This window comes from Lemur catta, chromosome 11, assembly GCF_020740605.2.
Source record: "Lemur catta isolate mLemCat1 chromosome 11, mLemCat1.pri, whole genome shotgun sequence".
NCBI classification, from domain to species: domain Eukaryota; kingdom Metazoa; phylum Chordata; class Mammalia; order Primates; family Lemuridae; genus Lemur; species Lemur catta.
This window is the reverse complement of record NC_059138.1, coordinates 4804595-4830944: the sequence shown is the minus strand read 5'-3', so window position 1 is coordinate 4830944 and position 26350 is coordinate 4804595. Positions and strand designations below refer to the sequence as shown.

The following is a 26350-nucleotide window of genomic DNA, read 5'->3' as shown; positions in this document are numbered from 1 at the left end:
GGAGCTTTCAGAGGTGACTAGAATGGATTAACGTCCCTATGGGAGAGTGAGTTTGTTGTAAAAGCATGTTCAGCCCCCTCTTGCCATGCAGTGTCTTCTGCCACGTTGTGACATGGCAAGAAGGCTCTTACCAGATGCAGCCCCTTGATCTTGGACTTCCCAGTCTCCATAACCATAAGCCAAATAAACTCCTATTGTTCAGAAATTACCCAGTCTGTGGTATTCTGTTACAGCAGCACAGAACAGACGAAGACAGCGTCTGTGTCCAAATCTCCTCTTTTCATAAGGACACCAGTCATACTGAATTAGAGCCCACCCTCATCTTAACTTTATTACATCTGTAAAGACCCAATTTCCAAATAAGTTTACATTAACAGGTAACCGGAGGTGAGGACTTCAACATAACATTTTTGGGGACACAATTCAATCCATAATAGCCATTTAAAGATGGGGTTAAGAGCATGGGATTTGGAAGTAGGCAGTTTCAAAGACCTCAAATATGAAGTAGTATGAACTTTTAGTTGATGTTAGTTAACTTTTAGTTAACATTTCTGCTACAATAAAGACTATCTCATGATATTGTGTGAGGATTAAAGAAGATAATATGAGCTTGCACGGTGGCTCATGCCTGTAATCCCAGTGACTTGGGAGGCTGAGGTGGGGGGATCAATTGAGACCAGGAGTTCAAGACCAGCTTAGGTAACATAGCGAGACCCTATTTCTAATAAAAACAAAAAAATGTGCAGGGTGTGGTGGCTTGCACTTGTCCCAGCTACTTGGGAGGCTGAGCTGGGAGGATGGCTTGAGCCCAGGAGTTCGAGGCTGCAGTAAGTGCTGATGACACCACTGTACTGCAGGCTGGGCAACAGAGCAAGAGCCTGTTTCCAAAAAAAAAATAAATACATAAAAAAGATAATGTGTACAAAGCATCTGACAGAGTGCCTGGCAAGAAAAAGCACTTAGTGGTTGTAGCTTCTCCTCCTCCCCTTATTTCCTTGTGTTACTGTTATTTGTATTAGTAATAATTGTTAATAGTCTGTGGTCAGAACAGGCCTCATTGAGAAAGTGAGGTGTCAGCAGGACTTGAAGGAGGTGAGGGGGTTAGCTGAGCTGATATCTGGGGGAAGATTCCAGGGAAAGGAAACAGCTGCCCTGAAGCCTCCAGATTCTTCTTACTTGGCTCCACTTTATTTATTTTTGTTTATCACGTGGTATCTCTCTAGCTTTATCAAGTAAACTGGCAATATAGAGGGAAAAGCTTCACGTGACTGGGGCCTTTCACCAACCTCATGATCCTAGTGGATGTACCGACCTCGCCAACCACTCACCAAACACTGAACTGATGCCCATCAGGCACCTGCTGGATCCTCGCCAGGGTGAGTATAGAGATGAATAGGATATTGTCACCTTCCTTGGGGGACTGAGAGGACCACCACGCCAACCACAATGACTACTGCTAACATTATACAGTCTCTTAGAATTTATGAAGTGCCCTTACTTAAACAAACAGTATGCACGTGCATACTGTCTCTCTCTCTCTCTCTCTCTCTCCCCCTCTCCCTCCCCCCCCCCTCTCTCTCAACAACTTTCCCACGAGAAAGCCCAGGCTCAGCAAGGTCACGTTTCCCCGCAGCAGCCGGCAGTGCCCAAATCCTCGCCGGTGGAGGGCAGCAGGTCTGAGCACCGCACCCTCCACCCGCCTGGAAGCTCCGGTGGGGAGTGACTGTGACACGTACCTGGGTGTGTTGCAGGTCCGGGGAGCACGGAGGAAGGAGGCGTGTGGCCGCTGGGTGGGCAGCGTCACAGGAGCCGTCCCTGCAGAGGGACTTTCCTGTAGGCCTGCAGACACGAGCGACTGTCGCAGGCCGGGCAGGGCGCTGGCGGCCTCCGGGAGGCTGGGCTGGCCTCTGCAGGCAGCGAAGCCACTGGGCTCCGGTGTGAACACGCAGTCTCACCGGGAGGACCTGGGGTGGGAGCGACGCCTTTCAGGGCTCCCAGCTGGAGCGGGCGGCGACGCCGTGGTTCGTCCCTCTCACGGGGCCTCCACTGCTGTGCGCCCGGCGAGGGGAGGCCGCGCGGGGCGAGCGTCGAGGGCCCGGTGGGCAGCGGCAGGCCGACCCTGGTGCTCAGCGGCGGAGGTGGAGGCGGGGTTCCGCCGAGAGCCACCCTGTCCCCTTCCCAGGCCGGCGGCAGAGGCCACGTCCACGGCGCTGGGAGCCTCAGGCCGGCGCCAGGGCCGGGCCACGAGCGCAGCGGCCGCCGCAGGAGTGGGCGCTTCCGCCCGGCCTGGCGTGGCTCGGCGGTGCTCGGTGCCTGCGGCGCCGGGTCGGCTCAGAAGGAGGACGCAAGAGGAAGCGCAGCCATCCTTAGCCACGTGCCGCCAGCGCCCGCAGCCACGCACCCGGCAGCCGCAGGGCCCGCAGCCCGCCGGGGCCAAGGACCGCACCTGCCCACGTCAGGGGCAGCCGGGCCGGGGGTGGGCCCGGTGCCGCCTGCTCCTCGGAGTTCTCGGGGAAGCCGAAGCCTGGAGGTTTAGGCGAAATCTCCTGGCAAACAAGCAACGAGCCTGACCGTGTTTTGGGGACTCACTGGCGTCCTGACAACGAGCACGTGTTCAGCGAGGGGAGGGCTGGGGTGCTAGGCGCGCGGGGAGGGGGGGCGCTCGCCTGCGTCTCTGCCGCGTTTGGTGGCCTGGTGTTGCCCGCGCGCCGCTCTGCCGAGTCCCCGGGGAGCGCGAGGTGCCGGTGAGCGCCCGACAGAGGCAAGTAGGGACAGAAGCGATGCCAAGTGTATGAGAATCCGGCGGCCCTGGGGCTCTCTCGGATGCTTAACCCCGGGGGCTGGTTTGCTGACTGTGGGGACGGCCGGGGCCAGGCACCCTAACAAGCAGGAAATAAGGTTACTCTGTTGCAGGTTTCCCGGGCAGGGAAACACGGACTTGCAATCAGAGCGGGGCGCCAGCGGTTCCAGGCAGAGGGCGGCAGTCCTCCCAGTGCAGAAGCGTCGGGACGGAAGTGGGTACCTGATTCTTTTCCAGGCCTCCCTGTGGAACCCAGGTATGCTCTGAGAGCTGAGTGAGAAAGGCCCACCCATAATTTTACTATGCCCTTGCTTAGGCAGACTCCAGAGTTTCCTGCAATGTGTTTAAGAAATAAGAGGGGCCTGGGAGTAACCACAATGAGAGGGAATTTTAGGGGTTCCAGGTGAATATGCTTTAAGCATAGCGTAGACTTACAACTATGCCACCTTTGCAGGTGACTTTTTGTGAAAAATAATTTTGGAGTCTGTTTCTTTATAGAAGTAAAATAACTGAGTAAAACTTACTTTCCAACTATTTCCCTATGGGTAGGAATTTTCTCCTCAGAGCGCTATTACGCAAAGCAAAATTCCCTTTTCGCTGCCAATGCTTCTAAGAAAATCTTGACGAGGGTCATATGGACCTATGGAATTCCACTGTGGATTATTTCCATCTTCCCCTTTCCCAGAAAGGCTGCCTGCTAAGCTCCTCTTCCAAACACAGGTGGACCCAGGAAGTAACAAATACAACCAAAATACCGAGAAGATTCTAATTGTTTAGGGCAGGGCTTTGACGTCTTGGGCTGCACAGCCCTTTGCTGTGGGGGCTGGCCTGTGCGGTGGGGTGTTCAGCAGCAGCCGGGCCGCAACCCCAGATGCCTGAAGCACATACACTCCCTTGCCCCACCCCCGGTCCTGACAACCGAGACTGTCTCCACATTGCCAGATGTCCCTGGGGGACAGACTCTCCCCTAGCTGGGAACCACTGGTCTAGAAGACTGACTGCTTGTGGAAATGTTTCTTTAAGAAAATGTTATAAGAGATTTTGTCAGTTCAACAAATACCATAAACTTTTCCTAGAAGTCAGAACACTAAACAGAACGAATGTCCTCTGTGTTTGGAACAGACGTGGTGTTTCTGACAGGCCTCCACTTTTATTCATCACCCACTCGATGCTCACAGCAGTCCTCTGAAGCGCCCTCAGCACCTCCTCAGTGCGGCCCGGAGTCCCCGCTGAGGGTGCCCGCTGCTTCCGCGGATGAGCCCGGCGCACATTCCTCGGCTCCTCATGCAGCAAGCATTTCTAAGGTGGGTTTCTGTACCTAGAGTCATTTAGGATTATTCCCTTCAAACCTTTCCTTCAGTAAATATTAACCAATACTTGGCCTTTAATTAGACTTGGCCTTAAGTGCCACTTTTCCTTATTCTTAGGAAGGCACTGAGAAGCACATTTAGCACAACCAAGTCTTCATTATTTGCTAGGAACAAATGCTAATCCTTCGCTGGAAATAGACGGATAACAGGATTTTGTTGTGGTCTAACAATGAGAGGCGGCTTCTCCAGAGCCAAGCCTGAGTGTGCCTGACATGTCTACACAACTCAGAAACCTTGCAAAAGTATGCTTAAGGGATACCAGAGACCGGCTGAACATACGTGCACCTCGTGGAAATAGAGAATGCTAATACGTTTCTAAGCAGCCCCCAAACTGTTTTCTGAAGCAAAGATATAATGCCGTGTCACTTATATGTATATACGTATATATATAGTGTGTGTGTATAAATATATGTAGTCACCTATATATACTCGTGTATTGCTTAATGACCAGGATGCAGAGAAATGTCATTAGGTGATTTTGTCATTGTGCAAACATCATAGAGTGCACTTACACAAACCTTGATGGCATAGCCTACTATACACCTAGCCTATTGCTCTAGGCTACAAACCTGTACAGTATGTTACTACACTGAATGCTGTAGGCAGTTGTAACACCATGGGAAATATTTGTGCATCTAAACATAGAAAAGGTCAAGTAAAAATAGGGTATTATCTTATAGGACCATTGTATATATGGTCTGTCATTGACAGAAATGTCATTATGTGGCACATGACTGTACCTATATATGTGCCACATCACCTTTACACCTAACATATATGTAGTCTGTGTACATACATGTGTGGGTACACGAATAAGGAGCAGACTGATTCTGTGAATTTCAAAACTGTGTTGTTGTAGCAGCTTTGTGACTTTTTTCCTTTCTCTCAAATATTACCACTGGCTTAAATTACAACCACTATTGTTTCTATGGTGAAACACACACATTATCTCTCATACTTTGCCTACTGGGAAATGAAAAAATTGACACTCAGCACAAGAACATTATGGCAAGTTTTAGTTAATTATGTTCATGTTTAATAATGGAGAGATAAAAAGTTTATGAATTAAGGTGTTCATTCTGATGATGTAAAAAAAGGAGATGAGAATTCATGTGCTCTTTATATGGGGAGAAATGTCTAAGTGGAAAACTGCATGTAGGATTTTAGTATGTGCCAAAATATATGGTATTTTAAAGAACTTCTTTAACACAATGGTAGATAGTAGGATTTACTTTAATTTTTCAATCTGAAAAAAAAAAAAACCCAAAGAACAAAAAACCAAACTATCCTCATATATATATACAGTGTCAACATTTTCAGAGCACTTACATCAAGAAACATTGTTTCTCTTCAACCATATGACAATACTGTATATGCCACAATAAAATTTACAAAAACAATCGCATCAGCAATCATACAAACATCATGATTTTACATTTCAATACACAAGAAAAAAAATAGACATCTTCCCGGCACTTGGCTTCCTCCGACCACAGCCTGTCTCCCCACATGCTCTTAGAAACCTCCGCTTCTAAAACCCAACAGTGGCTATTTTAGAAATCATATCCCTTCCAGATCCAAACTTAAGTAGTGAGAAACCTGCCATTTTAAAATAACAACCAAGAATTTATTAATGGATCCGGTGAAGTTTACCCACCAAAAGATGTGTAAAAAATTGCAAGAAAGTAAAAATAAATAAAGCTGTTGTAAAGCAGCCCTGTTTACATGGTAGCTCAGAACAGAACACTTAAACATAAAAGTGTCGTTAAAGTTTTAAAAGTAATTACTTATATTCAAATTACAACTTTTTGACAAATCTAATGAAAACAAACTGATTTGGTAAAAGGTTCAAAGACTTCCACATTCACGCTCGGTGCGGCTCCACGCGTGTGCGCTCCAGCTGCGGCGGGCGGGTGATGGCGTATTGCTGTCTCCGGACATAAGGCACTGAGATCCGAGCACGCCGTGCGCCCACCTTATGTCACATCACCTGTCCCACACCAGTGAATTCTTTGAAATGAAAAATAATAAAAATTTCAGGACACAGTGCACTTTAATGACATACAGCATTTAAAATCCTTCAGACAAAGGTCTGAAAACAGTCTTTTAATGCAAGCCTGAATCTTCAAGCACATAAAATCTTTCTTTTTTATGTTTAGTTTTAACATCACTGGAAAAAATACCCATCATTAAACCCCGATATACATTCTTAACCATTTTACTCTCTTCTATTGCAGCCAGTGTTCATGAGGCAAAATGTGACCCAGAAACTTTGTTCAAGTTCTCCTATGAGGGCGTCTACATTCACGGTGGTCATTCTGTTTCCGTCTCCTTTTGTTTGGCACCTGTCAGTGGATAGAAAACGAGAGTTTCAAAGCTCATGCTAACGGCAGGGCTCTGTACAGCAGTGGTTTCTCCCTGTGCCCGGCAGGGCCCTGGGAGGATGACCCGGAGGCTTTGGAAGGGGGAGAAGGGGGAAGGGCAGGTGGCTCCAGGCCCCCACTCCCACCCACCATGCCTGCAGTCCTGATCAACATTCTATATATGTAAGATTCAATTTGAAGAGAAAAAAAGGGTTCCACTGCTAAAAAATTTTAAAAAGAAATATGTAGGTATGTTTGGGAGAAGGTACAAAGTATTTCAGTTGTGCACATTTATAAAAATGTAAAAAAAAGCATCATAACATTTTGAAGGATAATTTCACATAATACCTACAAGTATCTGGCCAGGAAATTTCAAAATGGATTGGGAGGGAGAGCTACTATTGTTCTCATCATAGTAGTTTTCTCTCCCAGTTTTTTCAACAGACTTAGACTTTTGAAAGAGGTTAACAATCTATTAGAATAAGTGGCTAAAAAGTTGTAGCTACTATCATCAGATTACTTACTCATTGGATGCCTGTGTAGATACTTAAGTTCATTTGGACAGTCTGAATTTGACCATGAACTTTTGCTAAAAGCTTTTTGAAAAAGAGAAAATGTTACTATATTGAACCAATATCCTTAATGGGGGAATTGTGGCCATTATCTGGTGAAAATCACCACCAGTACCTTTTAATCACAAGATAGTGGATATTTCTATTTAAAAAGTACCTCTTACTGATTATTCCATAAATATGGACCTAACAGTGCTTATCCTGGGCACAGCGCCTTATTGTGCACAAATAGCTTTCGCTCAAGTTTTTCATTTCATCTAGTGGTATCTTAGGAGGGAGATGGGCCTTCATCAGCCTGCTCAGTCTGTAGTTGAAGAAACTGGGCTAAACGAGGTAAAGTAACTTGCCCACATTCAGACAGCTCTCAGGTGGGAGAACCGGACTTGGACCAATAGTACTGGCCGCTCATGCCGTGCCGTCTCCGAGCGTAGTTGGCATAGACATGCCAACTACCGCAGGCCTTCCCTGAGTTCCCAGTGGATTCTACTCCAAATGTTCACCAGTAGTCCAGTTATGAGGAATGCACAACGTTTTCCTCAACAAATAGTGTTATATACACCGTATCATAAAGAATTCCAATCTAGCTACCCTATCTTTATGACATGATGTCTACAGTAACATACATTCCAAACTCCAGCTGGAAATAGATTCTTCCCTGTACCAAGAGATAGGAGGAGCATTGCAATGACTTAGAGTTTTTGAAATATCAAATCTGGATGGAAAGTTGAACTCATTCAGCCCAACATTCTCATTCTTAGGAACTGAGATACCAAGGCAAGAGAGGGTAAGTCACGTGACTTGTTTACTCTGAGTTTGTGACGCTCTAAGAATCTTGGCCAAAGGGACAGATGAAAGCTGAAATTCAGCCGGGCAAACCGTGCGCCTCGATCCATGGCTGGCCACCTGGAAGAGGGTATCTTTTGCTGAAGGCGCCAAATTATATCCCTGTGGGGATAAATCTGCCCAGGGAAGAGGCTTTTTCTAATTGCAGGAAGGTGCTGTATAGTTATGCCTCTTGGAAGTATATAAATATCATCATATGGTGTGAGTTAGTTTGGCTTCCTTTACTCAACATGGTTGTGAGATTCTGCCACTGTTGACTACAGCAATACTGTTCATTTTCAATGCTGTATTCCATTGAATGAATATATACAATTTATCCATCCTTCTTTTGGAAGATATTTGCATTATTTCCAGTTTTAGGATACACAAATAATGAGACCAACAGTGTCACATTCATTTAGTTATTAATATTCCATGATCATAAAGATTATTATCAGTTTCAGATTCTTTGACACTTGGAGTTGGAAATGACTGCATCAGGCCCCATCTCTAGAATTTCCGATCCAGTAGATGTAGGGTGGGGCCCCAAAATGAACATTCTGAAGATCATCTGTAAAAATGACTGTTCTACTGGAATCTCTTGGTATTTTTGTTTAGTGAATAAGACATGTTTCTTGCAGGTAGTGAAGGTTTCTTTAGAGTGGGTATTTTTAGGTTATAGACTAATTATTAACCTAAAAACTAGTCTTAGTTGAGTTTGATTTCTGAACTAGAGAAAAATCAATACTGCACTTTACACATCATTTAATATGACTCCTGAGAGTTCAAAGGACATGCTGCTTAGTCTCACATCTTGGTCTTATGGCCTTGCCAAAGGCTGGGCTGCTGGGTTGGGAAGGCGGAGGAACGGGAAGAGGAGGAGGAAGGGAGGCAGGCAAAGCTGGCAGGGCGAGAACACTGGAGCCACCTCTCACACCAGAGAAGGCCAGCCCCTCACTGACCCTCTGGAATCCTGAGAGCCTGCTCACAGTGAATCTGGCAGAAATGAGGTCAGCCACAGCTCCATTTGGTAATTAATGTAATTTCTATACAATATGAATGGAGTAAAGTTTGTGTTTAGGTATTTTGTTTTATATACCCAAAACACTTGCCTTTTTTTTTTTTTTTTAAGAAAGATGAAGGTTTTAATAGTTAGAACCCAAAGAATTTCCCTCTGTGTTTTCCAGTTGGTAGTCTTCCACTAAAGCAAAACTAAAGAGATCTTAACTCTTTAATGGGAAAGGTTACAGGCATGGGTCCGCCATCATTTAGGTGCTGCCAGGCTGTGCCCACGTCAGAATACTTATCTATCTATAAACTCTTCCCACCCAAGGAGAACATTAAAACCTCAAAACTGAAAAGAAAATGGAAATGGTTTACAAAGTCATGCACACAAAGCCTTGATTTATAGACAGGTGGTGGAGAAATGACGATTTAAATGCTGCACTTAACGGTACTACTCCCACCCTCCCAGACTCCTCCAGCACAGGTTGGAAATCAGCACATTTTTTTACCTGCTGGCGTGAGTATCAGGGCTTGCAGAATGTCTGACAGGGAGATAATGCCCACAATACTATCTGCTTCATTTACCACCACCAGCCGATGGACCTGCAGGGAAGAGAAAAGCAGGTCACATGTGAAAGTAAAAAAATAAGTGTTAACATGGACACTGGAAAAAATGTCATGCATGTACTTATGAATCCTAAGTACTTATGATGTCACAAGTCATTCATAAGTACGATGGATACACCCCACAGATGAGAGACAGCAACGGTGGATGGAGCCACGTGGAGATCTCTGGCCCTGATGTGAAAATGCAGTGCTGATTTGCTTGACCACTTTTTAGAAAAATGAGCCAGCTATGTCCTGCTGTTTTCAATTTTCAAAATACGAATGTATGAAAGATACAATTTAAAGCACAGAGTAAAATGTAACTATAATATTCTTTAAAATTTTTTTTAAAAAAATTTTAATACTTTTTGGAGACAGGGTCTCACTCTGTCACCCAGGCTGGAGTGCAGTAGTGCGATCATAGCTCACCACAGCCTCGAACTCCTGGGCTCAAGCAGTCTCTCTACCTCAGCCTCCCGAGTAGCTGGCACTATAGGTGTGTGCCACTGTGCCCGGCTAATTTTTAAAAAAATTGTTTGTAGAGATGGGTCGCTATGTTGCCTAGACTGGTCTTGAACTCCTGGGCTCAAGTGATCCCCCTGCCTCGGCCTCCCAAAGTGCTGGGATTACAGGTGTGAGCCACCAAGCCCAGTATATAATAGTTTCTTAAACAAAACAGTTTTAACTTATTAAAGTATATATCTCAGTTTCTAGTAACTATCAGATACCTGTTTGTCATGGGAAAGAAGTCCCAATGATTATGGAAACTAAGAAATAGGGTCACTGCTCTTAGACTGTTCATTTTCTCTGATGTCTTTTCTCCATGAAGTTTATATGTTAAGAATGATATTTAAGTAGATAAATGAACTATAATAAAGTGAAATAGATTATATTCATCTCTAGCTTTTTACTCTAAAATCTTTCCTAAATGAAGGGAGAACATTCTGAGGCATTACTGTAACAAGGCATGCCCGGCTCGGGACTGGACTGAGCCATCACTGCTATTCCGACTCAAACGCTTTAGAACTCAGGCCCGTGGCAACCACGTGCCAGCTGGTTACCTGGGAGACACTCTCTGTACTGAACAGTCACACCCCCAGTAGAAAATGGGGACACAGGAAGGAGATGGAAAGAGGAAAATTCTGTTTTTATATTTTGTCTCTAAAGATACTATGTTGGTGATGTTTCTGATATCACAGCTTGCTTTAGGTAAAAAAAACAAAAAACATACAACCTCCCCACCCCCAAATGCCCAAATCACTTGGTCATCTTCTCCTGGCAGTCCACATAAATTTCTTTTAAAAGTTTCTTTAAAAAAACTTTTAGGTTCTTCAATAATCCTGTGATATTTATTAACACATTTATTAACTATAATTGTAAATTAAAATCATGGTTTACATGTAGGATCAGAGAATGCCTTATATTCTACACTATACATTTTGTCTTTTGAACTATTGAAGATCAAGGGGAGACCATCTCACCCAGAGAATTAATAATTCTACCAGATAGAAATGATCACCAAAAATATTTTGTCATTTGTTGTTGACTCTAAGCTTACAAATGTTCCTTGTCAGAGGTACCTAAAAGTTAGTGCTATGTTTATGTCACAGCAATAAATGGAATCGTTACTGATACTGAATACCCTTCTAACTACATTAAAACTAAAAACTGTTTTTTGTTGCTCTAGGAGGAGTCATCTTGTCAAAATTTTAGTGAGGAAAAAAGTCAAAATGTATTCCTAAGTCAATTAAAACCCTTTGGAAAACAAGTAGTGAAGGATATTAAATTCAAGTAGAAAAAGGGAAAGATTCTAGTGAAACATGTTAAACGTGTTAAAAGCCATGAAAGCTGAAGCTGGGGGAGTTAACACGGACAATGACGGTGTGGGGTGGAATTCTTGAACATGGAATTGAAGGAGGACTAAGTGGATTTCTAATAACAATGGCTCTTGAAAGGGACGGCTGTGTTTTGATGCCAGATAACATTCCTATTTCTGTCCAACAAGAAAGGAAAGAAGTGATTTTGGGAAAAGGTATACTGAATTAGACATGCCATAAAATGATCTCTCTCCTCTGTTATCTAGGGTGTCATACGAGGTAAGCTTGAACTATAGTTCAGGCACAGCATACAGGGACAGTGCGCTCCCTGACTGACTTGCCGGCTGCCTCGCTGGGCCCTCCCTGTGACTCGAACTTCCGGGCGCCATTCACTTAGCAGTTGTTGCAGTGTGACTGGGGACACAGGGCTGGCAAAGCCTTCTCACCTCGGCTCTTACTATCCTGTCCACAATGGCCTCCAGTATTTCCAGCTTATTGCACTTCACGACACCTTCAAAATACTGTGAACGGTGCTGAAGGGCCTGGGTCACCGTGATATCCAGGTTATTGTATGTTTTCTCAGCAGCAAGGTTCTGTAAGAAAATAACAATAAATTACATCCTTTCATTTCAATTCACGTCATTGACCAACATTAGTAAGCTTAAGACAATCTGATTTTTAAAAACTTTAATGTTTATTTGATTTAGTACCACTGTAAATCAAAAGTTCTCTCATTTCAGCCTATAACATGCCACCAGTACTGCTGTGTCACTGTCTTAGCAATCTTAATTAAAGGTTTCATAGCATGAGGAATAGCTGACATATGCAGCAATAGTGTTAAATTCTGACAGCTCAGCCTGCCCAAGCTTTCCCCCATCTCACCCTCTAATGCTCCACACCATATGTGAAAAAAATCTTTGGAGATATGGACCAACGTGTAAAGGGTGACAAACACCACGGGGCTACAGAACCTACATCGATAGACTTGCCTAGGGAACAGGGTTTTTTGGGGAAGGCTTTGGGGGACCTGCTGGGATCAAGCAGCCACGGAGGAAGAACAGGCCTGACGAGCCCCACAGATCCAAATGGCTTCTCAAGGCTCTGATTAATTTTAGAGGGTCCCCTCAACGAAAATTACAATGAACATATTTCTTGGTGTCTATTATGTTAAACAGAATAGGATCAACCAAAAGGTTTGAGTCAACTGCAAAAGCTAATGGGGGAGTCATCAATACTGTGGCAGAAAATGGACTGCACATTTGGGACTACCAAGGAATCTGTTCCCTTTTCCTCCTTAGAACAGTTGTTCCCCATCTGTAAGAATGGGGTGCTTATGACGCAGGAACCAGGAATTCCTGTGTGCTCCAAACATGCCTCTGGGCAGAACAAAGAGTCAACTCCATAGAAATACGATGATTTAAAATATACACACATGCTGTAGTGATGGATAAAACAGGTATATATTGAAAAGACAAAGAATTATAAACTACTGCTGATATAAGTCATTGCTAAAGCAATGAATAGTAAAAGTACAATTACTACGAAGAGTCTATGCAATTCTCTGATAATATCCTCAGACTCAAAAAAGTTAGGAATTATTAAGCTAGGAAACGAGAAAAATATAAAAACAGATTAAATGAATACATTTCAAAATGCATTCTAGATGCCAAGTTTAACAAAATCAAAAATACTTACAATTACATCAAATTTGGAATAAATATCTACAACTTTTCCTAAAAATAAAAATATATATTAGAAAAATGACTTAGGAACAAAAAGACTCATTTAAAATCAGTTTTAACTAGGTAATTACTAAGGATTAAACACCGATAGATAACCTTGTCTATTTTTAAATGGACATGAAATCATATCTTAATAGAAATATGAACATAAACCAGTTTAAAATTCTTATTATCCTGTGCTCCTTGGTGCTGAATTTATTCACCATATCTAAATTTTCATCCCCCCACCCCCAATCTGATATGCTAGGTCCTTTCACAATAATTTTACCCTGAGATAAACAGCTGTTTCTGTTCAACTGGCCAAACACACAAACCTGACTCATCCACAACAGGCAACGCTGATATTCGTCTTTCCACAAATATATTCAAGGCTTTGATGATGGGAGTGTCTGGGTGGATGAAGGCAATGTTGTGGTACGTCCCGATCCCAAGCTCATCCAGGTTCTGCTTCATGAAGGCAGGCTTTGGCATATCAGACATCTAAGCAGGAAGAGAAATGCAAATGCTCTAGAACCAAAATATAGCCTTTCAATGTTCAAATGTCCAGATTTGAATGAAAAACTATGTCCAACAAATTAAAGTTAGTCTTTTCTAACACTCTACCTGGATGTCTGAATTAATATGAAAAAATTACATATAACAATTGTATCTTTTGTTCAAACCAGTTTGTACGCCTATACTTGTATTTATATAACTACTTAGTAAAATATTGCAAAGAGTTAACATTGGAACATTTTTTCCTTCTCTTCACTCACTAAAAACATGGAAAGAAGAAGGGAACAACAGATCTACTTGGGAAATTAAGACCTGTAGCCACCAAGAATTGAATCCTTTATTCTTAATTATTCACATTAAATTCCTGGTCCTGCTGTCAGCATTAAGTAATATTTATTAAGAACTCACACATTTCCAAACCCAAAGCATCTGATGGTGGCTGTCTGAGCAGCTGCTAAGCTAGTCCTCACACCACCCACCTCTACATTCTGAATTCTCCTTGGAGGACTCCAGTTTTTGTCTATTAGGAACAAAGAACAAGCCAGCTGAACAGAATTAAAAGAATCTTTAAAAATTAACTTTTTTTTCCATGGGCTGTTTTAAAGGAGGAGGGATAAGTCAGAAGAGAAAGCCTAGGATCATGTTTGACTATAACAAAATAAGGTCTACGGTTTCAAAAATCCACCTTTTATAAAGGGTATAGTTGATTCCATCCTCCTGGTGTACCTTATAATTATCAGGAAAAGATGAACAATTAGAAGAAACAAAATGTTCAAGTCAAAGAGTTCATCAATATTCAAATCATGAGAATCCTAGAAATTTAGAGAAAAAAAAGAAAGACCTATTAGGTCATCTAGTCCATCTCAATATAGGATAATTCCCCGCTGTATACGATATGCTTAGCCTAATTTTCAAATGTCTTGATGGGTAATGCTACTTTTTCTCAGAAAATGATGTCATAATTCAGTAAAAATCAGGCTCTGAAATTTCTTTATTTAAATTCTATATTTTTATCTGAAAACCTCTAGCTGAATATTCTGGTAGCACGATTCTAATTACCATATTGGCCCAAATATAAGGCAGTACCAGGCAGAGGCAATTTCCTCTACTTTTTATAGAAGAGAAAAACCTAAAGTAGCTCTGAGAACGATCGATCTCACACTCTCACTCCCTCTTCTGCGGCAGCACGCTAGCAGAAATGGTCTGGGCTGGGGAGTGAGAGACTCCTGGGCTTGAAATCTACCACTTACTATCTGCATGACTTTGGCCTGTTTCTGAGCCAGGTGCCTCGTGTGCACAGGAGATAAAATGCCTGCCTCACAGGGCTAGTGGATGGACGAATGCATCAGAGTTGGGGTGGCTGCAGAATCTGAATGCTTGGTTTAGACGCTGGCTCTACCACTTACCAGCCACTAACCCTGGCAAAGTTCCTTCCCCCGGCTTAGTTGCATCACTTATGAAATAGGATTAATAAAAATACCTGATAGTGAGGATGAGATAATGTAAAGTGCTGAGAATGCTGCTGGACACGGTAGTAATCAGCTCTCATGATTAATATCACTTTAAAATGATTACTCTAAAGACTAACCGAGCTACAGGCCTGGCACAATTGGGCCCTGAATACATGACCCCACCCAGCCCCTCTGTTTCTACTAAAGCTCGAATACTAAAGCTACTGCATTCCCAGATGTGAAGTCTGATATCAATACTGATGCATCTCTAATCGTTTTTTGGGTAAATTACTCTTCTCTTTCCTACCTTCTTTCTTAGCATTTACTTAACCATGTTGTGCTCTCTGCCTACCTAAGTAAACTATTAAAATATAGGACTGGTTTGATCGACAAGCTCGCTCTCTCTCAATCACTAAACCCTCTGTGCTGCTGTCAGCAGAAGGGGCCCTCAGGGCTGCCTCCCACTGTGCTGGGATGCTGTTTAGTTGTGTACGCAGAGCTGTGGAGAAGAAAATGGGGAAGCTAATTGGAAGTTGATTTTTAATATGTTACGTTCTTTAAAAAAGCACTCTTCAAATTACCTCTTCAGAACCAGTAACGCCTCCTCTACTGTTTCTATGTGACCAACTATTTAGAACCTCAAATTCAGTGCATATCACTAAAAGGAAAACATAAAAACCCTCTCAGAAACTCCCTATTCTTTCTAAGCCTCTTTTAATGTTGCCGACCAAAGAGGTTCTAAGTTTTGGGTGATTATGAAACCAGGTCATCTTGAGAGCAGCTGAGGAAACCTACAGATAATACGGCCTAATTTGGACCAACATGGTATTCTCTTGCCAAAATTTTATTTGCTCTGGGTTTTCCTACCACTGCTGCAGTTTATTAAAATAATCTTGGAGATAGTATTTTTTTGAACATGTTTCTAAATCCATGACACCAATAATAGCATCAAAAGCAATTTTTGTTCTAGATATTGGCTCAATTTGTTTTGTATAGCAGTCCTTAATTAGACTGGCTTGCAAATTCCTTTATTTCCCCTCATACGTTAGGTGCTAAAATGTTTTAATTGAAATAGAGAATGCCAAACGTTTTTATAATTGATACTTGCACTGGAAGGTGATTGTTTTTTAGTTGGAATCAACTTTGAGAATGTACAATTCAAATAGTAGTAGGTTGAGAAACTGAAGCTTAGAAACGGAGATCTCAAAACTAACAATTTTCTCTACTGAAGGTAACAGGAGCCAATTTACTTGTAGTAAATTTAAAGAAAATGCAACTATGTCTTTAGAAACGCTAAAAACTACTTACAAAAAGCTGGAGGAACTTGAGGATTCTTTTGTGGGTAAGTATATAAAGTGCATTCCCACTGATAGGGTCAATAACTGGCAATCTGTGGATTTTATTTTTGATCAACGAGTATACAGCATCGAAGAGGCTGCAGGAAAACCCATTAAAGTTGTTAGGAGGCTTCAAAGAAAAACCAGAAAACTCTGGACCACCCCTACCTTAAAGCATTTTCAATGTTTTTATGTTACAATAATAACAGTGTTTTGGAAAAGTTCTAAATTAGAGATCTCAGCAAATTTTTTGATTTTTCACAATCTGTGTTAATATATCTCAAATATGAGTACAAGCTACAAATCTCTAGAAGAGGAATTTTTTAATAGTGCTCTTAGTGATTTTATGTGAAAGATGACAAAATCTAAACCCTCAGGAAAGCTAACAGACTAATAATATTAGCAACAGAGCGAAAGCTGCAGCAGCAGACTCCGGGACTGGGGAGCCGGCCATCTGGCTCTGCCTCTGGGCCAGCCCGGCTAGAGTCTGTAAAGCCAGCACTTCTGTTCTACTTGGTGCCTCTCCTTGACTGCCAGTAAGGCGGCTTGGGGGGTATATCTTCTTGTTAGGACTTGGAAATAAAACAATGAAAATAAATATTTCACTTTTTTCTCTGTAGTGCTCTTGAGTTTAAAACATGCTTTTATCCAAGTGTGGAAATGTATCAGAGCCATCCAGATGGCTTGGATCGAAAAGGACAGACCAGAAGACTGCAGAGAGGGCAGCTCATTCTTCTGCCCCCCTCTGAACCGATGTTTAATGCACACTCATTTCTAAATGCCAGTGCGGATCAGAATCGGCAGGGGAGTTGGTTTACAGGCATCTTCCCAGGCATTACTCTTCAAAGACTAATTTAGCAGGTCTAGGGTAAAGCCCAGGAACCTGCAGTTTCAGCACACTCCCTAGACTGGTTCTATTGCAGGTGCTCTGGATTTTCCAGACTGCCCACTGTGACCATGTTCCTAGTCCATCATCAGTCCTGTGGATCAACAGTGGCTGTGATTTCTACTGTCCTTCAATTTAAGTGTATTTGGAATTTAGGAGGAAGGCCCCATCTAGATTAAAGAACAAGTTTGTTTCTTTCTATTATGGTAATAAAATAGATAAATCTTAATGAATGTTTTCAAATGAAGAAAACTACAAGTTTACCTTGCATCTGGAGATATATTCACTAAAGGCTTAAATGTTTCTTGTAAATAAAGCTCTGTATTTATAGAAAGAAAATATGCAGTTAGTAACATATTTGCTATTTTCAGTTATTACATAAATTCAAATATCCTACAGTCTGCAGATAATAATTAGGAGGATTAAAAAACTAAATCAAAAGAAATTTAATTTGCCTAAAACTATTGTGTTAATGACAGTTACGGCTATTTTAAACAACCATCCAACCGTTTTCAGGATGTTGCCTTTGAACAAAAATTAAATTTTTTTTTTTTTTTTTGAGACAGAGTCTCGCTCTGTTGCTCAGGCTAGAGTGAGTGCCGTGGCGTCAGCCTAGCTCACAGCAACCTCAAACTCCTGGGCTCAAGCGATCCTACTGCCTCAGCCTCCCGAGTAGCTGGGACTACAGGCATGAGCCACCATGCCCGGCTAATTTTTTCTATATATATTTTTAGTTGTACAGATAATTTCTTTCTATTTTTAGTAGAGACGGGGTCTCGGTCTTGCTCAGGCTGGTCTCGAACTCCTGAGCTCGAGCGATCCGCCTGCCTTGGCCTCCCAGAGTGCTAGGATTACAGGCATGAGCCACCGCGCCCGGCCCAAAAATTAAATTTTTAAAAAACAATATAACAATAGATGCTTATAGAATTAGGAAAAAAAATCAAGAAATCTGACAAAAGAGCAATACCAGCAGAGGTCACTAGAATGCTATCAAGTTAATATTAGTCTCAAGAAATGAAGCATTTATGAAATCCTCTAAAACTAATTTTCCTAAGTTATAAGATAAAATCAGTTATAATAAACTTTGCTCTTTAAATGTTCTTACGTATTATCTTACCAAATTAGTGCTCAAAACCCACTGCATCTTGAAAATCTTTCTAGCATATAAATTTTTTTTCTAAAGATATCAACTATAATTAATTTGTTTTACTGAGGTTACTATACAGAAGGCATCTAAGAAACTATCTCAGCATTATTATTGCTACCAAATACCATGTAATGTCAAAATTTAAATATACTTAAACCTTGGTCTAATAGCACTTATACAGTAGAATTTGATACAAAGGATCTGTCTTGGTGTTAAGTTACATAATCACTTTATAATAGGCCATATGGATCCCACATTGACTTAATTTGTTTGGCTTGATAAAGTCATAATAAATCAAATGCATCACTCAATGAAACTTCTAAATCATATGGAATTAAAAGGGCCCCAAAAGCCTTAGAGAACTCTAAGGGATGCTCCGATTTTACAGCCAGTTACAAACGGTGCTTCTCCTACCAAGCACCTTATGGAAAGCAAAGCCAAACTCCTCAATTTCAAAAGGAAATTTTCCTTTGGTTGGTCCCTTCTTTCCCATCCAAGCTTTTCCTTGAACACCCCACAAAGGCTCTGCCATTTCAGACAGACTAGCCCCTCAGTGATTCCCACCAATGGGCTTCCCCTCAGTGCACCATGATGTGTCTCACAATTGAGAAATGAGAATTCAAAACTTGGTTCTGTTGCGGAAAAGAGCATTATGATTTTACAGGCTGAATTTCAATGAAGGTGACAAACAAAAGAACATGGTCTTGAAGTTATTTCCATGTTATTTGTTCCAAATCATCTAGTTCAAGGTTCGTGTGTCCTATATTTCTCCATAATTTGTAAAGAATTATTAAGTTTAAATAACAGATGCTTGCTTTTGTTAAAGCTAGGCATGCCTATGTTGACTTTCTAACAAAGGCAAATTTTTGAGTGTCACACTTAGTAGTGAACAGTGGGCCCGGGGCAGTGATGTGGGTTTGTTTAGCTCATTCGTCTTTATGTTCCCAGCCCCAAGGTAAGGCCTTGCCCGGTGTAGCTGCTCTACACATGTCTATTAAACAGAATGGACAATCTTTATAGTAGCATGGCACACTACTGAAATTAAGATAGAAATACAATGTTTTAATTAACATTTTATAAGCAGAAAGAATCTGCAAAATTAAAACATACTTTTACATACTAAGAATCACATTTTTTCCCTGATATTAAAAGATTTTTAACACCCAATATTACTTACCCCTCCATGTTTCAATCTTATGTTCTTCTAATTCATAAATCTGTACCTGTAAATAAGAAAAATTCTTATTTACAAATGTTAACATACAGAATATAGGATAAATAAATACTTGGAAAACAATATAAAATATAGCTTTCATAATAATATTTTCTGCTCATAATTAGAAAATAAGGTGAAAAATGGAGGAAAAAAATGTATCCTCAAGTATTAAGAAAAACTTTGGGCTATACAGTTAGACATAAACTGCTTTTTAGCAATTTTGACTTAATAAACTATCACTGAGATTCTTTTTTTTTTTTTTAAGAGATAGAGCCTTGCTCTGTTGCCCAGGCTGGAGTGCAGTGGCCTCATCATAGCTCACTGCAATCTCCAACTCCTGGGCTCAAGCAATCCTTCCTTAGCCTCCTGAGTAGCTGGGACTACAGGCACGCACCACTATGCCTGGCATCAAAATCTATCCATTTAAAAATCATACTTGTGCTGATTTTGCTAGTCCAAAAGCAGAGATATGACCAAGGAAAACCAGTATTCACTTGCACAGATAATATTTAAGAAATTTGACATTTCATGTGGAATAAATACAGAATATTTACAAAGTCTTTGGGAAAACCTCCTTCTAAGTGTGTATCTTATGAAGAATTTCATTTTTGGCTGGGCTTGGTGACTCACACCTCTAATCCTAGCACTTTGGGAGGCCGAAGCAGAAGATTGCTTGAGGCCAGGAGCTCAAGACCAGCCTGAGCAAGAGTGAGACCCCATCTCTACCAAAAATAGGAAAAAAAAAACAATAGTTCCAGCTATTCGGAAGGCTGAGGCAGGAGGATTGCTTGAGGTCAGGAGTTGGAGGTTGCAGTGAGCTATGATGACACTACTGCACTCTATCCTGGACAACAGAGCGAGACCCTGTCTCAAAAAAAAAAAAAAAAAAAAAAAGAAACCTATTTTTGTATTTTATGTAGGAATTTAATTATTGGACAATACTATTACACATAAAAACAGTATTAATCAGATTATACCTTTTAGATACCCAAAATAGTACTAGTTAAATAAACGAAGTATACAATTCTGTCCTTTCTTACTCTCATGAACAAACAAAAAACAACCAAGCAGGCAAAATCACAGAAATCATAGTATTAGATGAAGGACAAAAGTGGCTTTTACACTATGTTCTTACAGAACCACTGGACCAGGGACCAGAGAGTTCTGCCACTAAGATTAGCTAGTAGCTGTCTTTTCCTAATTGGTAGAAAAATGTCAATATTGAATTTCTTCAATTTTAATTACTCTTTCTTTCTTCTTCAAAATCACAAAGTGCATATAGTTCTTGTTATAAAACTGCCAAGATAACTCAATCAAGCTCTACCACCACAACAGGCCTATAGAGGTGAGCCCTGGAGGCAATCTCATTTCAGGAGAGGCCATTCCTGGGCCACGGTGGGGAGGGGAGTTTGGTGGGGGTGGGGCCTCCTTCCTTCACAGTCTGAAGCAGATTCGTAATACTAACATGCCCACAGTGCTGTTAAAGATCAAGTATCGTAAATGCAGTGAAACTTACAGACACCTAAGTAATAAATAATCATGCAGAATTCTGCTAACCCAAGGAATTCTGAAAGCTGAATTAAAGGAGCTTTTTCATGTTATCTTTCCTGAGAATACCTTCTTCAAGCTTCAAATAAATGACTTAGGGTAAAGCTAGCTGTTTACTCAGGTTAGTAGTTTTATACTGAAGTTTCTCGCACATTATTTGGAAAATCAACCATCACCATCTTATACCAGAAAAGAAGTCCCCCAATCTTAAAACACACACACACCCCCCATGCACATACACAGACATACACAGCTCCATTACTGACGTTTCAGTATTGCTGCCACTTACCATAGGTGATTTATAGTATCTATGTAGTATATTTATGAAATCTGTAATTGTTAGCATTCCTGGAACAAAGAATTATATGTTAAAAATAAAACTATGGAAACATAAAAGAAAAATTTCAAATGACAGGTGAACCTAGAATATTTACTAGAAAGTCTTGTAAAATATACTTTGAAGATACCAAGCAGAGTTTAATATAGTATTTAAAACTACTAATGTGTTAACTGTCTACATCAAACTAGATATACAGACTTAGCTGAAATGAGACCTGACAGTAAGTACAATGGAATTCATCACAGTATTTGGCAAATCAATGAGAGAAAACTTACTAATTGTTATAAAATATAAAAAAAGAATTGCAGCTACATGTAAATAATTTATTATGAAATACTTTACAATATATAAGATAAAGTATTCCATGAGCTTCTGGGGCATATGGACTGTCTGCTGAGCAGCATTCTAAAAACAATGGTTTTAACAGGCACCATTTATTGAGTTTGTAGTGCCAGACACTAGGACTACGAAGATGAAAAAGAAAGGAACCTTTTCCCCGAGGAAATGATACCTAGAAAGGGAGGCAGTCATAAATGGGTAATCTCAGAATACAATGCGATGAATACTAAGAGAGATAGTATCATTGTCTGCTATGATTTACAAGATGAGAAAAGATGGCATTCAAGTAGTTTTAAATTACATAATATTTGTAATAGTGTGATACTGACTTAGCAAAGCCATCAATCCCGTTTCCATGGTTTCACTGGCCCGTCAGCAGGCGCCCACCACGGCGCCCCACGTGGGCTTTTCCACTGCGCCGGCAAACACGCAGAAGCTCCTTCACAAGGCCAAGTCGGTTGGTAAATCAAAGATATTCAACCAAAAAAAAAAAAAAAAGGACTCCACAAAAGTACAACAGTTAGGAGTTTACTGGCAGTCCCGCCTTAGCCGGTGTGTAAAGCAAGAATGCTCTGTAATCTGGTAACGTGGCTGCCGGTGAATCCCAACCCAGCACCTACTGAAATGCCTCAGGCCTTCTGCTTTTACGTTTCCCCGTTCTAGACCCCCAGGCCCATGCTGCTTACCTACAAAACTCTGTTTTTTGCTCTCCCACAGTGGGGCCGCTCGGACACCGTTGGCTACCAAGGCAAAGAAGGCCTTTTTAACCTGAAGAAAAATAAGAGAAACAAACATCCCTTTAAAGTCCATACATATATCAGGAAGAAAAATACCTTCAACTAACATAGTTGACTAAATCTTATCAGTTATCTTCAATGATAAATTTTGTAAGTTTGATAACCTAAAAATAATGGAATTTATTAACATTAGCAAAAATCTTTTTATTATACCTAAAGGCATATAAGGATTAGAGGTTTTTTGAAACTGAAATAATGCAGTTCACTTCAATTTTTTTTCTTATTGCATCTAAAGACTCTTGTATACATAGACTTTATATAATTAAAACAATACAAAAGAATTAAACTTCAAAGTCTAATTTCTCCTATATGTGGTTATTAATTCATTTGAAAACACTGAACTTGTATCAAATTATTTGAAATAAAGATTCATTTTTAATACGTTTAATAATGAGACAAACAGGCATACTTTCTCACTTCCCCAAGACAGAGAAAGAAACGATATGAAAGATACACTATACTTGCACATTTGTATCGTCTAGAGACAAACGTGCCTATTTGGGCACTGTTCAGAGTACGTTAACATACGCTACCTTATTTGACGTCCATTAACAAATATCCTTGGAGATACCACAAATTATCATATCTGATGCTTTATTAATAGCAAAAAGCTCAATGTTGCAAGTGATCCTCAAAATTCAGATAGCAAATAAGAAGAGGGAAAATCATTCAACCTTATTACTGAAACACAAATGAAAACAAATTTAAAGTACCATTGATAGCTGCTAAATATGCCAGTATTTTTATGTTATAGCTCCTAATGCAAGGGCTCTTATAAAACCACTGGTGGCACCATGAACTGATAAATTATAATTTGGACCACAGCTTATATCAAGAATCACAAAAATAAGGCTGGGTATAGTGGCTCATGCCTGTGATCCCAGCTCTTTGGGAGGCCGAGGTGGGAGGATCACTTGAGCCTAGGAGTTTGAGACCAGCCTGGGCAACATAGTGAGACCCTGTCTTTACAAAAAATTAAAAAATTAGCTGAGCATGGTGGCATGCACCTGTAGTCCCAGATACTCTTGAGGCTGAGGCAGGAGGATCACTTGAGCTCATAAGTTTGAGGTTGCCGTGAGCTATGATCCTGCCACTGCACTGTAGCCTGAGCACCAGAGTGAGATGCTGTCTCTAAGAAGAATTCAAAAAAAAAATAAAGGATCACAAAAATATTCAATATTCATATTATTTGTGCAACAACTTTTTCTCTTTTGAATTATTTTAGCAGTGGGATTCCTGAATCAAACATGTTCAATATGGCATTATATCTAGTCTTGAAAACTGGAAAAATATCCACTCCCCCAAACAAAAAAAATTGTTAAATACTACCATACCACTGAGAAAAAAAAAATCAAATGATAATTAAAATAGTATAATTATGAAGATGATATTGAAGTAAAAAGTTTATGACAGTGAAAAATGCAGACTATAAAATTATACACCATGATACTTATATAAAATACATGTTTAAATGGAAAAGATCAAAGAGAAATAAGCAAAAATTTAAACTGACATGTTAAGGAGCTGAGATAGTAAAATGTGTATTTCTTTTTTAAAAAAGGTTACATTATGGTATAGTTTTTTTTTTTTTTTTAGCTAAAAGAAAATAATTCTCTTCTCACCCACTATATTCACAAACCCCTTGTTAACTTAATAACGAAAAGAAATGGGTAAGAATTACAAGACCCTAGAGCAGACTTAGGATTAATAATTCAGTAGCTACTTATTCCTTTGTGACACATTTTGCCTTTATGTAGAATTGCTCAGGTATGTGCATGGTTCACCAACACAAGAGTAGAAGGACTATGGTGGGTAGGGGGTTCTCAACAATTACTTTATACACTTTCCTTAACCCAGCCCAGCACTGTGTCCTGCATACAGCAGGGATTCTAGATACTAGTTAAAGGAACTAGTAGAGAACTAAGAAAAGGAGGTAACTAGAGCCGACCCAGGGACATGGGAGAGAAACAGTAAATAAATGGCATCCATAAACTGATGAAGTATTTTTGAACAATACCTTGTATCAAGAATCATAAAAATACCCAAACTGATTGTATAATCAAATGGCATCCAGGGAAGATGTGCCAATTTGAATGGTTTGCTATTTCTACCTGGATGGTACCCTGGGAATCCTTGATCGTGGTCCTAGAAAATATTATAAAAGAATATGGTGGAAAAGTCACATATAAATAGATTTTAAAACACGCCAAATATCTGATTAGCTTGTTTTTCTAAACTGGGTGGAATAGGATGGGAATGACGGCATCTTTTAAAATCACAGATTGCTTACTGTCTTCTTCAAAATAACAGATTTAGTAGAGAAAACCAATATTAAAAACATTCATCAGGATCATTCATGAAACTCTAAGTAACCACAGCTATTGAAAAGCTATTCCAGAAAGTTCCAAGTCTGGCCATAATGAAATAGCTGAAAACAACTTAAGAGTTGTACAAAAGATAGGAAACACGATTTGAAGGCAACAGAGTGTACTGACGCAGGAAGGATTCAAGGAGCTACAACTGCTGAGGGAAAAGAAGTACATGAATTGAGCACCACATTCATTCTGGAATTTTTCTGAGGGCATTTCTCAAAGCATCTTCAAACAGGTAAATTTCAACAAAAAACTGAAGTTTGTCAAAAGGAATCAAATAAACCCTGGGTAGGAGAAATACAAATATAACCATACCTATGCACGTCTTAGACAAGATGCTAAAAACCAAAGGCAAAGAGAAAATCAGCTAGAGGAAAAAAGACGCATTAATTTTCAAAAAAGCAACAATCAGACTGATGGCGACTTTTCAACAGAAACTAACCGAAGGAAAACTTCAAGACACTAAAAGAAAAAACCTGCCAACCTAGAGTGTATATCCAGTGAAACATCCTTCAAAAAGGATTGGCAAAATAAGGTTTTTCAGACAAACAAAAGCTGAGAAAATTGTCATCAACTAACCTGTCCTAGAAAAAATACTTAAGGGAGTTCTTTATGTTGAAGGAAAGACTCTAAAACCGCACAGACTTGCAGGAAGAAATGAAGACTAAATGAGAGCACAGGTATGTGGGTAAACAAAAATAAATATTGATCGCTTAAAAGAGTAATAATATCTTAAGGGGTTTACAACATATATATGAGCAAAATATATAACAATAATGGCACAGAGGATAGGAGAGGGTTAATGGAGTTACACTTATCAATTTCTTGCGTTGTTTGGAAGATGGTAATATATTATTAAAAGATGTAAAGTAGTAAGTCAAAGATGCTGTTATAATCTAGAAGGTAGCCTCTAAAAGATTAACAAAAGAAAATATAAGCTAGGAGAAGGGAAAAATGAAATTAAAATACTTTATTAAATCAAATGAAGAAAGGGTGGAGCAAAGGAACAAATAATAAATAGAAAATAACACACAGCAAAATGGCAGACATAAACCCAACTACAGCAGTAATTGCATTAAACCCAAATGGACTAAACACTAATAAAATACTATTTTAGGCATTTATTGTATGATTTAATTACGATTGTCTATATTTATACAAATGTTGTATACAACTTTCTAAGTCCTGTGATCCTATCAAGGAGAGACTTCCTTCAGTGGACACATTTCTAGCAGCTTCTGGAAGAGACTGTTATATCTAGGGGACCAGTTAGCTTCAAGACAGAAATGACTTAGCACAGCGGACATGACACATGAGAACACCTG

General features: G+C 40.3%; 1 protein-coding gene across 9 annotated transcripts in view; it reads right to left on the bottom strand.

Annotated features, from left to right (window-relative positions):
* Window positions 1–5382: 5382 nt before the first annotated feature.
* PRKAG2 (protein kinase AMP-activated non-catalytic subunit gamma 2) overlaps window positions 5383–26350 on the bottom strand; it is a 242932-nt gene continuing 221964 nt past the window's right edge. For 7 of the 9 annotated variants that reach the window (XM_045565350.1, XM_045565349.1, XM_045565348.1 and 4 more), the window contains 10 exons: window positions 22543–22624; window positions 21467–21525; window positions 19591–19636; window positions 17531–17585; window positions 16352–16478; window positions 13412–13577; window positions 13051–13088; window positions 11802–11948; window positions 9442–9535; window positions 5383–6515 (listed from right to left, as the gene is read on the bottom strand). In XM_045565350.1, coding sequence (XP_045421306.1) covers window positions 6484–6515; window positions 9442–9535; window positions 11802–11948; window positions 13051–13088; window positions 13412–13577; window positions 16352–16478; window positions 17531–17585; window positions 19591–19636; window positions 21467–21525; window positions 22543–22624 — 846 coding nt within the window. In that variant the 3' untranslated portion in view covers window positions 5383–6483. Of the gene's footprint in view, window positions 6516–9441; window positions 9536–11801; window positions 11949–13050; window positions 13089–13411; window positions 13578–14277; window positions 14405–16351; window positions 16479–17530; window positions 17586–19590; window positions 19637–21466; window positions 21526–22542; window positions 22625–26350 lie in introns of those variants that run through there. The other 2 variants (XM_045565353.1, XM_045565352.1) reach the window with 2 other exon arrangements.